The sequence below is a fragment of the Lissotriton helveticus genome, unplaced genomic scaffold (genome assembly GCF_964261635.1).
Source record: "Lissotriton helveticus unplaced genomic scaffold, aLisHel1.1 SCAFFOLD_953, whole genome shotgun sequence".
Taxonomy (NCBI): domain Eukaryota; kingdom Metazoa; phylum Chordata; class Amphibia; order Caudata; family Salamandridae; genus Lissotriton; species Lissotriton helveticus.
In genome coordinates, this window is record NW_027611795.1 from 25,426 (window position 1) to 40,162 (window position 14,737).

At 39.9% G+C, this 14,737-nt stretch overlaps 1 protein-coding gene across 1 annotated transcript in view; it reads right to left on the reverse strand.

The window, feature by feature from the left end:
- The window catches only part of LOC144806682 (ras and EF-hand domain-containing protein-like), a gene marked incomplete at its 5' end in the record, with an annotated part of 200,041 nt that overhangs the window by 15,068 nt on the left and 170,236 nt on the right, over positions 1-14,737 (reverse strand). Inside the window, 2 exons of the mRNA XM_078672989.1 lie at positions 5,110-5,186; positions 10,278-10,397. Of these exons, the coding sequence (XP_078529115.1) occupies positions 5,110-5,186; positions 10,278-10,397 (197 nt within the window). The remainder of the gene's footprint in view (positions 1-5,109; positions 5,187-10,277; positions 10,398-14,737) is intronic.

Genomic DNA, 14,737 nt, shown 5'->3' on the forward strand with positions numbered 1-14,737 from the left:
CCATCTTAACACTGTGTAGGTCAGCCTTATTACCATCCCCAACTCTGCCGTTAGCATTATCTAGTGCTACGTATCACTGCTTTATCTGCTCATTGCCTGTAATTTGAGTGCCCCACTGTGAGGGTGTATCTTGTGTGTGTTTTAAAACCCTGTCTGCTACAATAAAAATTTCGTGTGTTGCACAAGGCTATCTGCCTATCGTGATGGCAAATGCTATGACTTCTACCTGTATACAGCTGAGGAAATGTTGTCTACTATTGGAGATCCCTGGAACTCGTTCAATAGAATTTTCGTGGTTTGTGAGTTGCAATAGTGTATTGTGATCCAATGTTTAAGTTAATTGTATTGGGGACCTGGTATCTGATTCTGTATGTACTTGGACACCTCATCAATAATTATACAATTAGTTGGCTGGACTTTCAACAAGTCATTTCGGGTCTCATATTGCGTAGTTATTAGGGTCATTACTCATGATTCAGGGTACACAGTTTTTGGACTACATCTTAAGTGACTGTACACATTATTTGCTTTTGCACTTAATGACATTGCTATTAAGAAATACAACCTGCTATGTTTTTGGTATTATCATTCACAATTATCTCTACAGAAAACACGCTAAGTCATATTTGTCATTAAGCCCAGTTGGCGTCATGGTCTGTAGATATTTAATCCAAAAAAGTTCTCGTTGCAGTAATTTCTGGTGATTATTTACTCCTTCTTTCAATGGGACTTGTTCCAGAATTTGAAATCTTAGTTGCGAAATGCTATGATTTTCTTGAATCCAATGTAGTACCAGTGGCGAAGTTAGAGAGTTATTACGGATTCGACTTTTGTGTTCTGATATTCGCACTTTTATCTTACGCTCGGTCTTGCCGATGTACATTCTACCACAAGGACACTTGATTCCGTACACCACGTTTTGCGTGTTGCAGTCACTTGTGTGTCTTAATCGTATCTGTTTACCAGTCATAGGATGGGTGCAAATATCTCCTGTAATTGCGTTGTTGCAATTGATGCAATTATGACACCGGATCGTTCCTTTGTCAGTGTGGCCTGTTTCTGGTTGATGTTTGAGTTTCAATTTTTCTTTCAAATTTAGCCCTCTGGTGTAGGCATGTAATGGTAATTCTTTGAATAATCCGTGAAAATCTGGTTCCTGAGATAATAACTCCCACCTTTTGTTGATGATACTCTTTATTTTGTTTGATTGAGTCGTATATTTTGTTACGAATACCATTCTTTCCTTTTGTGATTTAGGTCCTGTTTGTAATAGTTTCGATCTATCCATAGCTGTTACTTTTTCAATCTGTTCTTGGAGTATGATTTTGGGATATCCCCTGTCCTCATATTTCTTCATTTGTGTCTTCAGGGTTTCCTCGCATGTTTGAGTGTTGGAACATATTCGTTTTATGCGGATGAATTGAGATAGTGGTAAGTTTTTGATTAGACTCCTCGGGTGGAAACTTGAGTAGCTAAGGGCACTGTTTCGGTCTGTAGGTTTTGTATATAGTTGTGTTTCAAATCCATCTATTGTCTTGATGACTCTTACATCAAGGAAATCAATCATTTCATTGCTTATCTTGTGTGTAAATTGTATTCTTGTCTCCACCTGATTGAGGGCTCTTATTAGGTGTTCCAATTTGTCTTGTGTGTCGTCCCAAATCAAAAAAATGTCAGGGGATATCCCAAAATCATACTCCAAGAACAGATTGAAAAAGTAACAGCTATGGATAGATCGAAACTATTACAAACAGGACCTAAATCACAAAAGGAAAGAATGGTATTCGTAACAAAATATACGACTCAATCAAACAAAATAAAGAGTATCATCAACAAAAGGTGGGAGTTATTATCTCAGGAACCAGATTTTCACGGATTATTCAAAGAATTACCATTACATGCCTACACCAGAGGGCTAAATTTGAAAGAAAAATTGAAACTCAAACATCAACCAGAAACAGGCCACACTGACAAAGGAACGATCCGGTGTCATAATTGCATCAATTGCAACAACGCAATTACAGGAGATATTTGCACCCATCCTATGACTGGTAAACAGATACGATTAAGACACACAAGTGACTGCAACACGCAAAACGTGGTGTACGGAATCAAGTGTCCTTGTGGTAGAATGTACATCGGCAAGACCGAGCGTAAGATAAAAGTGCGAATATCAGAACACAAAAGTCGAATCCGTAATAACTCTCTAACTTCGCCACTGGTACTACATTGGATTCAAGAAAATCATAGCATTTCGCAACTAAGATTTCAAATTCTGGAACAAGTCCCATTGAAAGAAGGAGTAAATAATCACCAGAAATTACTGCAACGAGAACTTTTTTGGATTAAATATCTACAGACCATGACGCCAACTGGGCTTAATGACAAATATGACTTAGCGTGTTTTCTGTAGAGATAATTGTGAATGATAATACCAAAAACATAGCAGGTTGTATTTCTTAATAGCAATGTCATTAAGTGCAAAAGCAAATAATGTGTACAGTCACTTAAGATGTAGTCCAAAAACTGTGTACCCTGAATCATGAGTAATGACCCTAATAACTACGCAATATGAGACCCGAAATGACTTGTTGAAAGTCCAGCCAACTAATTGTATAATTATTGATGAGGTGTCCAAGTACATACAGAATCAGATACCAGGTCCCCAATACAATTAACTTAAACATTGGATCACAATACACTATTGCAACTCACAAACCACGAAAATTCTATTGAACGAGTTCCAGGGATCTCCAATAGTAGACAACATTTCCTCAGCTGTATACAGGTAGAAGTCATAGCATTTGCCATCACGATAGGCAGATAGCCTTGTGCAACACACGAAATTTTTATTGTAGCAGACAGGGTTTTAAAACACACACAAGATACACCCTCACAGTGGGGCACTCAAATTACAGGCAATGAGCAGATAAAGCAGTGATACGTAGCACTAGATAATGCTAACGGCAGAGTTGGGGATGGTAATAAGGCTGACCTACACAGTGTTAAGATGGCGCCCACAAGGATTGTTTGAAGACGAGAACTGTCGTGGCAGTCCGTCGTCGATAGCTAGTACCGTGCAGTTGTTTTGGGCGGAAGCGGCGTCTTCAACTGAGCAGGACAGACAAGCAAGGTAGCGGTCAGTCGGAACTTGTACAATACGAAACAAGCAGTTGGCACAGGTATGTAGGCAGCGTGGCTAATCAGGGGAGTAAATGGTAGTAAACGGGCACTGCGGGCCATTGATAACGTTGCTTTTCGGTCTTTTAGATAAAGAAGAGAAAGAGCAAGACAAGGTAAAAACACGGAGAGCTACCGCGACCCGTTTTTTCCTGTTTGAGTGTCATTCATAGTGGTGGCTAAGGTAGAATTGTGTTTTGTGTATTACAGAGAACCAAGGCATTTGCATTTGAGGTACGTTTTCTATATAGAAGCTATGAACATGGAAGCAGTGCATTGAAAATAGTAGTTTAAACAAAGGTTGTTCTCTTATATTTTTTCATTAGCAACACGTGAGAGTACTGGAGGTATGTTGGACATCAAGTGGAATTTAATTATTAATCATATCAGTTAAAGTGGTTTAGTTAAAGTTGGTTCTGTATTTTGATTTGTGTTTCTCAACAGAAGAGCAAAGGTCACCACGAAACACACCATAATATAAGGGACACAGCCAGTACAATCAGGTAGGCGAATATTCAGGTCACATAGCAAGGAAACCCCCCTCTTAAACAAAAGAAACTTACACTATGTTTCTTATTTTTTTCATAGAGATTGCCCCTGACGAAGGCACACACAAGTGCCGAAATGCATTGGGCTCATTCAAGAAAAGTTGATTAAATGAAATGTAACATACGTGCCGAACAAAAACGAATAATTGTAATGTAAATATGTACTATGAATCTTTGTTTGCAACTGAACAGTCATATGTATGTTGAAAAATGAATTGATAATTTATCAACAAAAGAGTATACCAAAGAAATAAAAGGTAAATTCATGTAAATAAAACACAAGAGTGGTTTAAACTGGATTAAAATAGAATAAATTACAGAAAGCGCAGTAGCGCCAAGTGAACAGTGCGTGATTGGGTGGAAATCCATTTTCACCATAACTACTTAAGTACTAGGATTGACAACCCTGCACAATCACGGCACCAGTGTACGAGAGTGGAAAACAAGTTAAACTCGGAGTGCTCCTACAACTCTTTTCAATTGACTTGTTTTGAGACAACTTTATAATAGTTTTTCTTTGTATCTATTATTTTGAGTTGCTTTCAATTATTATTGACAAATACATTCATGCATTGGCTATAGAGTTACAACTAATTTGATGATTTGAACTTATAACTTTTCTAACCTTTTAATAAGCCTTTATGGTTTGCTAATCTCATAATATCTGCACGTTTGTGGGTCGAAATGTGCTCCACGTTACTTAAATGTATTGATTTCTGATGAGTAGTATCAGTCCAGATCTTAAGTGCACTCTAAACACGAATTTGCACAAGAAATGTGCACAGTGCAAAGTGCTGCATCAATAGTATCAGGCAAAATCAATTATTTAATGCATAGTATAGTTGTAGCAAATTGCTACTCGAGGTCCTGAACTATTTACGGTACCAGTTAACCCCAATCTGTGACGGACAGCATGCAATAAGTTTGCAATTCCGTTGCTCGTTTTATGTACTTCAGCCGACTGTTACAGATTTTGTCTGTTGCATTTTTGATCAAAAGGCTGTGCTAAATTCCAGGTAGTATGCTGCAGCTAGCATAGAAGTCAATGAACGAAAAGTTACCATTACACTCAGTCATAACAGCTTCAATAATTGTATCTTGTGTGATTAGGCTTTCTGCAGCTTTACGGAGCTATAAAAATAACTTGTAATAGTCACACATCTTTATGGCACTTGATTTACTAAATTCAGAAAGATGAAAGTCTGAGCTTGCTGTAAATAAAATGAGTCAATAAAGGAAGAAAGTGAAATAAAAATGTACATAGCGATCAGAAAACTAGCTGCACTTCAGGAACAAAAATGTGACAAGCATGAGAATAAAACAACGACAATTCTAGAGCAAAGTATACACGAAAGCGTTTTTCCCTCAGACCATAACATACCGTGCAAGATGAAGAACCGCTTCCACAACGTTGGAGCCTTCCTTGGCGCTTGTTTCACAGAATAAAGCATTATATGTCTGTGGAGGAAATGAATAAAAACATGTCTATTATGAAACTGCACTTTCCTTTAATCACTGCGGAAAGCTGCTTGAAAGCTAAAGAGAGCGACAGGTTTGCATGTAACCAGTGTGCCATGCTTAGAGAGTTGCCTTAATAATGGTTGCAAGGATCTCAGGTAGGTCAAGGCAGTCTCTACATGTCTGATATTCCAGTACATTCTATAATAGGGTACATCAATTTCTAATTTTGTGATTTGGGCGTTGTAATATGAACCTCTTTCAATATGTTGTGGTCAGATTGGTACATCAGCTAGGAAAAGAGGTAGGGGGCGTTGATAGAGAGAGTCACGTGGAATGTTTTCAACAAATTATAGAATGTGATGCATTTTAGAATGAATGGTACAGGATAAAGTCCTGTTTTGCTTTGGTCTCGTTAATTCCATGTTCTTGTTTAAAAAAAAAAAACTAATGTCATGCACCTTCAGCGAAGCTAAAACTATCTGTAAGCAAGCCCTAGATAAAGGTTAAAAAAGAAGGAAGAGAAATGTATTTTTTTGCAAACAGGACATATGGGTCCACCAGTCCCTGGCAAAGAACAGGAGTATTTTCTGTCTAGATGCCACATTGTGCTTGGGAATAATACCACCATACATAAAGTAACCAATAGCTAAAGTGGACTGACCCATTGCCCCATGTTCCATGCTTTCATGGGCCGAATCAAAATATGAATTACACCATAATATACCAATAGATGATGACGACTCACTCAAAACCCCTGTACGTATGTATGTATGTATGTATGTATGTATGTTAGATATGTATTTTTCGAGGAAGAAGAAATGTGTTGGCTACCATCAGGCATAAACCTAACTAAAGCACAAACAATATAGCCAAATCGTTCTGCCCTTAAATAGAAGCCCTGAAAAAATCCGAACATTTCAACCCCAAATTTAAATCAGCTTACATAAAACACCCAGGGAAAATGTAGCACTTGTTTATAGAGACCTCAATAACTACAGACTAATTCCTAATATTCCATCCCCTATGAACCTGTTCAGTCAAGATGGTCACCAGTAGAAAAATGGTTTAGCCATGTAACACACCAGAGTGGTTGCTGTACAGCATGGCTAAAAGTTAGTGGGGTATAGGAGAGTGGCATGGAGTGCCATAAAGTGGAGCAGAGTGGAGTGATATAGAGCGCCGAGAAGTTGCATAAATTGTCGTGGAGTGGGGTGAAGTGGGATGTCATGGAGTGATGTGGAGTGTCTAGTTCGCCATAGGACTGGGAGATCACCTTACGATACAAGAGTGTGCAGACAGAGGTGGAAATCTTGTCCTTGTTGACCTATCAGTGAATTCAGTCCTGTGAACCACCACATCATAACAGACCAACTGCACACACCATTAAAAAAATCAGCAATGAGGGCATGGGGGCCATGGCCAGCTGGATAACATTGGAGAGGCATAGTGTAGGAGCTTGAAACTAATTATAAAAGTGTTTATTTTTGATGAGGTTCTACTGGGGTTGTTGTCCCAATTGTTGACTGAATTACTTTTCCATGTTTCTTGATATCCCTGCATTGTTTACTTGGCCCACATCCCCGCTCAAATTTCATACTCTCAACCACATTTCTCCTTGTTTTAATTGACACGTTGTTCTTCATCAACCTTCTCCTGCCTTATCATTCACCCCTCTCTAGTTTTAATTATTGATTCAGTTTAAAAGTCTGTATTACCCCTGGTCATAAAGGATGGTACATAAATGAATCTTCCTCTTTTGAAGAGCGAAGGCTAGTGTGACAGGGTGACTTAATGACCAACACCCCTATAAGTCGCAGACAAACCTCAAAAGCTATCGATGGGCTATAATTTGAACGTGTATTAGCTTACCCAGAGAGTAAACGAGTACAGTTGAGTCACTGTCATTTCAGAAATAAAAAATGTACAAAAAATAAAATAGCCAGGATGCTCTGTACTTCATGTAATCAACTACTATCACAAAGGTTCACCCTGGCACCCTTGTGTTCAGCATATGCCCCAGTACACTTAAACCCTCTCATGTGATCCTTCTTTTTCAAGTTTCCCCCTAAAATAAAAAGTACTCAAACCACCCTTGTAATCACAACACTTTATGCAACTACCATCACTTCCTCCAGCACACGACTCAGTTGGCGGGGGATCCCTAAAATTAGGTAGCTTCGTTTACTAAAATACTCTATCTATGAATGCACCAACAATGAACCGCACAGCTCCTGCATGCTATTTTGTGTTTGCTGCACATTCACATTGCCAAAGTTCAAAAGACTGGCAACTTGTTACGCTATTATAGGTCACCCTGCTTTAATTCTGGTTTTGGTTTGTGGTACTGATTGTGCTCATGCAGTGGTATAACTTTGTGATACATATTCCAATGTTCCATGTACTTTCCTTCTGCAACCACACTCAGGTTCACAAATCCCCAACCAAGACCAGCATCTCCCGAAACTTCGGACACGGGCTGCAGACACAGCCACCTGTCAGCCTCCCCTGTTGCCCTGGAGCTGACCCATCCTGCAATTTATAGTGTTCAATCGCTAACCTTTAAGCATCTGCTCAAAGCATGTGTGGGATCTGAGAAGAAAACCTCTGGAATTGGAGATAGCCATGCAGAAGACGACCTGGTGTTTCTGGATCTGCATGACTATTTCTCCTTTCTGAGAAACAAAAGTCCTAACTGCAAGTTGCAGGTGTGATATTGCAAGCTGAAAATTGACGATGATGCCAACTTTTTGCACCTCTGCAGCCTGCAACTCATAAGCAGGCCCTTCAACATCATCAATCTGAGGCATTAAATGTTTGTGAGTTTGCAAAAACACATCTTGTTAGCGATTCACAAAGTAGCCTACTTTTTTACCTAGACAGAAAGGGATATGTCGAGAGGTAGACTTTGCATCTCTGTCAAGGCCCACATGAAACACCTCACACAAACCAATCCAGTTTTAGGCAAGAGTGCGGCACAGGAACAACAACTCTAGTGGGGTCATAGACAAAGATGGTGCTTGCATCCTGGAACTTCTTGACCTCCAACACCCTTCTATGGAAATAACCATTCAACTGATCAACATCATGTGAAAAAGGTTGAGATTCAACAGCAATGGTTTAATCAGCTTTCTATCCTATGGTAGGGGTGGATCAGACATTGCATGAATGAGTGAATATTCATCTTATCTCTCCTTGTCTCCGCATGGAGACTCGAAATGCCCATTTTGGCCCCCCTATTATTAACCTACCTATTGAGCCACTGAATGAAGAAGTAAAAGGGCTGCTTCTACACATCCCCCAATACTTTTATGAAAAGCAGCTGTGTCTTAAAATGTATTCAGATCAATTTACCAAAGCTCTGATAATAGATATAGAAAAGTGCAAAAATGCCTACACAGCAGGTTCCCAAAACTCATTCTATCCAAACAGAATTTCTACTAATTTCACCAAAATCCAATGACGCCCAGACCAAAGCCAGAACGCAAGTGTCCTCACACTCACTGTTTAGCCCTAACTAGTTGGCAAGGCAAAATCCCTAGATTGTATCTTGGATGATAAACTACCCACCACAACACAATCAACACAACTAAAAACGCATACTGACAACTTTGCACCCCCAGAAACATGAACGTGGATAGTCAGTGAAGATGTATTCTGAACACTGATACAATTACTAGTTCTGTCTGGAATTCATTGAAGGATTGCCAGGATCACCGGATTTCCCAAATCTAGCTTACCTTACCTCAGTGGCTTACAAAAAGTAAACAATGTAAGCACTATAATTGCAAGATCTTATCCAATCAGTGCAGACAAGTGTTATTTGTATACACCTGGGCATGAAGAACACACTGCAATATGTGAATATATTAATTTCGAATCTTCATATAAAATACTAGCTATTTCTCCATTTACTTTGTTTATTAGTAAGAGGAACTTGTTTTTATAATAATTTATCCTGCACTTGTGCCATTAGTAAGTGCTGTGAATAAATAGTATTAGTAATACCTCGTTTGTGATACAGAAGTCACTGGCATTGGAAGGATGACAGACTGCATTTGCCCTGCCCTGCCCTGCCTTAATACAAACAAGTCTTTCAAATGAATGCGAGTGGTGAACTCAGTGAGCTGTCTTGACAGTGAGAAGCAAGATTTCAGGAGTCTTGACAAGACAGCACTGACTGCGAAAGGCGAATAGCACAACATGTGCATGACTTTTCTCAACAAATCCTGGCCTATTAATCAGTGGCATAACGTAAAATGATGCCCCCCCTCCCCCCACAGACTGTCATGAGGAGCCCAGTGTCTCCCAGATCACACAAACATTAATTTGTCTTGGGCTAAATGGGGGATCCCTGAAGGGTTGGGGCGCCCCTACACCGCAGGGGCCTGCATTACGCCCCTGTCATGAACATAGAGACATGGGGTACCATTTGCTGGGCCTCTCTCTGCCCGCAATATTGCTTTGCTCTTTCTTTCAGCTCGGAAAAGCAGAGTGGCTTTCCAGAGCATTTAAAAGTTTCTTAGAACATACCATTGCATGCATTCTGGTAGGCATACAATGGCATGGCTTAAGGGATGAGGGGGGGTCCCTGTAAAACAAGGAACGTTGCCCCCCGCACCGCAGGGACTGCTGGGGCCTCCGCATTGCCCCTCTTATTCTCATTACAGTCATATATATTTGTACAGGTTTTCAATTATAAATGAATATAAACAAGGTTTAGCAAAGACTATGGAAATGGCCAATATGTGCCAGTGCATGGTTGCCGTACTTGCGCATGTCTGTGTTGGTATGCAATATCACAGTAAAGACAGACCTTTTAGCTTTGCCAATGCTTGTTTTCAATTGAATCACCACTGCCACACTGGCCGAATTATGCATCTTTGGTGCATTGTACCACAATGGTATGTACTGATTTGATTGTATACACATGTTAGTAAAAGAATGGAAAGTAGGATTCTAGCATCAGAATGAAGGAATGAATAAATGAATGAAGATATTTATAGAGCGCACAGCTACTCAACAAGAGTGTTCCGGTGCTAAAATGACTCAGACACTATAAACATTTCAAAGCAGATTACCCATCCTCACCATAGCCAGTTTTTCTCCATAACTGGTAGGGACACATTTTTGCCCGTGCTCTGCTACCACTTCACGAAGATCCGCTTTGTTTCCGACCATCATGATTGGGACATTGTCCTGAGTAACTTCCTGCCAGGAAAGTGTAAACAGAGGCATATTTAGACATTCAAGTGACAGTATGGTTATGTTCAGAATATTCAATTGGTATTGGATGGAGGCACAGCTCAAAAGTTAGTTCGATATCTCAACAAAATTTGGGAAGGGTTCTGGTGCACCAAAAGGGTGACGTCGAGGGTCCCACGACGTCAATACAATACTGAGATAGTGAGACTAGACGGAGTCTGGAATCATCCCCTGCGGGCACACATTAAGTCCTCAAATTCATGATTGATACAGCATTTACAAATGGCATCATCAATGAAAGAACGAAGAATTTTCTGACAACTCTCCACCCCAGAAGTCCAACCCTTAGACTGGTCCCAAAGATCCACAAGAATACATTTGATCCACCCATGCGACCGATCGTGTCTACACGAGGTAGTCTCCACGAACCTATCGGACAACTACTTGATAAATACATGCAGCCTACGGTACAAACAATGCAAACATATATTAAGGATACGTCTCAATTTCTCTGCAAACTCCAACAGGTGATTCTGAACCCTTCTGAAGACATCATTCTATGCACTGCAGACGTACGGAGTCTGTATACCAGCATACCTCACGACATGGGCATTGAAGCAATGGAAGCAGCCCTACTTCAAACGGAATTGGATGTAGACTTCCAAACTTTTCTTATGGAACTGATGTACTTTATACTATATCACAGCTACTTTAAAATAGATACTACCTGGTACCAACAACTCACCAGGATGGCAATGGGCAATTCGGCGGCACCCGTGTATGCCAACATCTTCATGCAGTGGTACGAGAATCAACACATTTTATCTAACAATGAATGGACGGATAACCTCAAAATGATCGTGAGATACATCGATGATCTCTTCATCGTTTGGACCAACACGGAGGAAAAACTCATCAAGGCCTTGATGAAGTTCAATGATATCGACCAACGGATCCAACTGACATGGGTCACATCCAACACTGAAGTCAACTTTCTGGATGTTAAAGTAACAAGAACCCCCACAGGATTCACAACGGATCTTTACGTGAAACCCACGGATAGAAACAATATGCTGCTACACTCAAGTTTCCATGAACCAAACCTAATTAAGAACTTACCATTCTCGCAAATGGCTAGAGTGAAGAGAATTGCATCGGATGAAACAATTCTGGAGGTACGATTACAAGAAATGACCAGTAAGTTCTTAGCAAGAGGATATCCGTCAATAGTGGTGAATCAAGCTAGACAGAGAATCGACAACATCGATAGAACTACCTTGCTCACTTACAAACCAAAAACAGATCAGTCACGCATAGTGGCAGTATCAAAATTCTCCACAGCTAGTAAAAGATACAAACAAATTATTCGCAAACACTGGTCAATCCTGAATCTTGAACCTGATTTCAACCAATCGTTCAGCCAACCACCACTTTTTGCTTTCAACAGAGCTAAAAACTTGGGAGAAATCCTACAAAACCCCATGACAGATGAGACCATTTACTCAGGTACTAAACCGTGCCTTAACTGCGGCCACTGTAATAGCATTATCAGAGGTAGTAGCATAAACCATCCATCTAAAGGTCACCGAATCAAACTTAAGGTTAATGCAACTTGCGAATCAAGCAACCTAATATATGGGATACGTTGCCCGTGTGGCAAGATGTACGTGGGCAAGACTGAGCGCCGTATAAAAGTGCGCCTAACAGAACACAAGTCAAACATCAGACTAAAAAACACCAAATCAGCCTTATCACTCCACTTCACGGAAGAGAAACACAATGTCTCACAGATCAAATTCATTGTTTTGGAAATTGTTCCTAAGATTGAAGGTCGTGACAATTCTAGACACCTTCTCCGCAGAGAAAACCAGTGGATTCAGAAACTTTCAACCCAGAAGCCAAGGGGCTTGAATGAAAGGATTGAACTTGCATGTTACCTGTAACCAATTGCTCTTATGATCACTGATTGTGCCTATTGCGTTTGTATATTATACATTTGACACTCATCACTATACACATCCCACATTAACATTAGGCTTAGGGTCGAATATCTGTTGATGTTAATCACTACCGCGGTGGCGCAACATACTAATCCAGTAGTCTCACATTCTCCACACGTAACACATTGTGGATCGAGCCTCCACATTGCTACTTTACCCTGACCTCCCATTTTTACCCTCCGCATGTACTTTATTTTTTCCCCGTACATTTTACATTACAATTCCAGCCGGTAACTTATGAAGCCGTGATAACCTGTTTTACCCTTTTAGGTGTAGACATCCAACCATGACACTGTATTTTATACTCGCTTTGCGAGTTGACCTACGCATTCCCATTCAGTCTTTTTTCTACCCCCTTTGTCATGTGATCGCTCACATGATCGGAGAGCTTTTCTTTTGAATTTAGAAGCGCGACCGACTTTTTTGTGCCGCATTCACTGAAACGAATAATGGATTACCTACACTTCAAATTCAACCACTTCAGGTTAGTTTCACCCTCGCGTCTTTCTCGCACACCATCACGTTTCCAGACGTTACACACCGAACAAACAGTAAACCAGTTCTTGTACTCTGCTTTTGTTATAGATTTTGAACCCTACATTTGGAAAGGCATGTAAGTGATACCGACTTTGCCCATTATGTATATTGTTTTTCATTTGAGTTTCACCATGGTTGCGATAATCTGATATTGACATAACTGAATCATCAACCGACTAGCATATTATGTTTTGCCTAATGTCAATGAGGTTAATCATGTTGCCTTAATTGTTTGTTTACCCGTTTTTTACCGCACATTAACAGTTATCCATCACATATTTTTTGTAGTGTCGTCTCCCTGATGAAGGGCATGAATCTAATGCCCGAAATGCATTGGTGATTTTGAAATGGACATTGCCTGATGTTACCAAACTGTATGAAAAAAATACCAAGGAAAAAATACTACTAATATGACTTGAATGATAACTTGAAATAAAATGAACATTTGAGAAAAACCTTGAAAAGGAAGTCTTCCTTATGTAGAAGACGACTTAATGTGTGCCCGCAGGGGATGATTCCAGACTCCGTCTAGTCTCACTATCTCAGTATGTTCAGAATATAACAGGGGATTTATTTTCATATGCATTTTGCTGAAGTTTTCATTTTGTGAAACTGCTATTTTTCGTGAGACAAGATGGAGGAAAGGGACAATATTGAGTTGCATTGATTTAAAGCCCTCCTGCTAGCTATCTTTGGTATCCCAATTAGGGCCTTCCATATCACCAATGAGCAGCCTCGGTGCTGTCTTCATTTTGGGATTCTAGAAGGTTACACTGCATTGGCAAATAGAAGAAAACAACTCCAGCAATGACCCTCATATACTTTGGAATTGACAGAATGGCCTGCTGAGCAAGATGAAATGCAGACAAATAGATCTGAAACAAGGTCAATGTTATTTGGAAGAAACAAATTAAATTCATGCCTGATTCTAGATGGCGAGGACCTCTGTATTTACAGTGAAGCTACTTGTTTGACGGTTCCACTGAAGACACTGACATTTGCCGAACGACCACTATGTGTGTAGCACATGCTCAGTAAAAGTTTTCGTTTTCCAGAAACCAACTCTCAAACCAGGAGTTTTTTCCTGAAATTACAAAACAATGGCCCTGATGTGCAGAGATTTTTCTCCCTTTGTGCTGCAGTCACTGCTGGAGCACTCCCCTGAGATCACCATGCCTCGCAAAACAGTCCCAAGTAGGACAAGCGAATGATGGTCACCCTACCTTAAATAAGGAAGAGTATTTATTACATTGACTGGTGACATGATAAAAGGTCAACGGTTTATGAGGAACCAGCTAAGGCTTTGTCAGTGTAAACTGGCACTGCTCACTTGATTAAAATAATTTGGAGTTTGTTGGTCTCACCAAAGAACTCAGAATAGTTGAAATCTGTCTGATACCCTGACAGCTGTTTTTGTAACATACCTCTAGCAGGAAACCTTTTCACTAATGCCATGTCAACAAAATATTTGAGTAAAATAGTTTTCACTATTGAGATACAGCTGGGACAAGTGAAATAAATGTACAAGGGTCCCAAAAGAATCCAGCCCCAAATTTTGCAAAAGCTAATCCCACCTGCTGGGCAATGATTTTGGTCCTCCTACTCTCAGCAATGCTACAAGCTTAGGTCATTCCCCTTACCTGAACAGACTTGTTTTTGATGCCTATTTTTTAAAAAAGGGACCTTTCAAACTATAAGAATATTGCATCTTGACAATGAGTTATTCTCCGAACAAAATCTTCATAAACATTATTTTGAAATAGTTATAAGCTAGAAGTACAAAGTATTTTTATGAGCACAAACGTACCG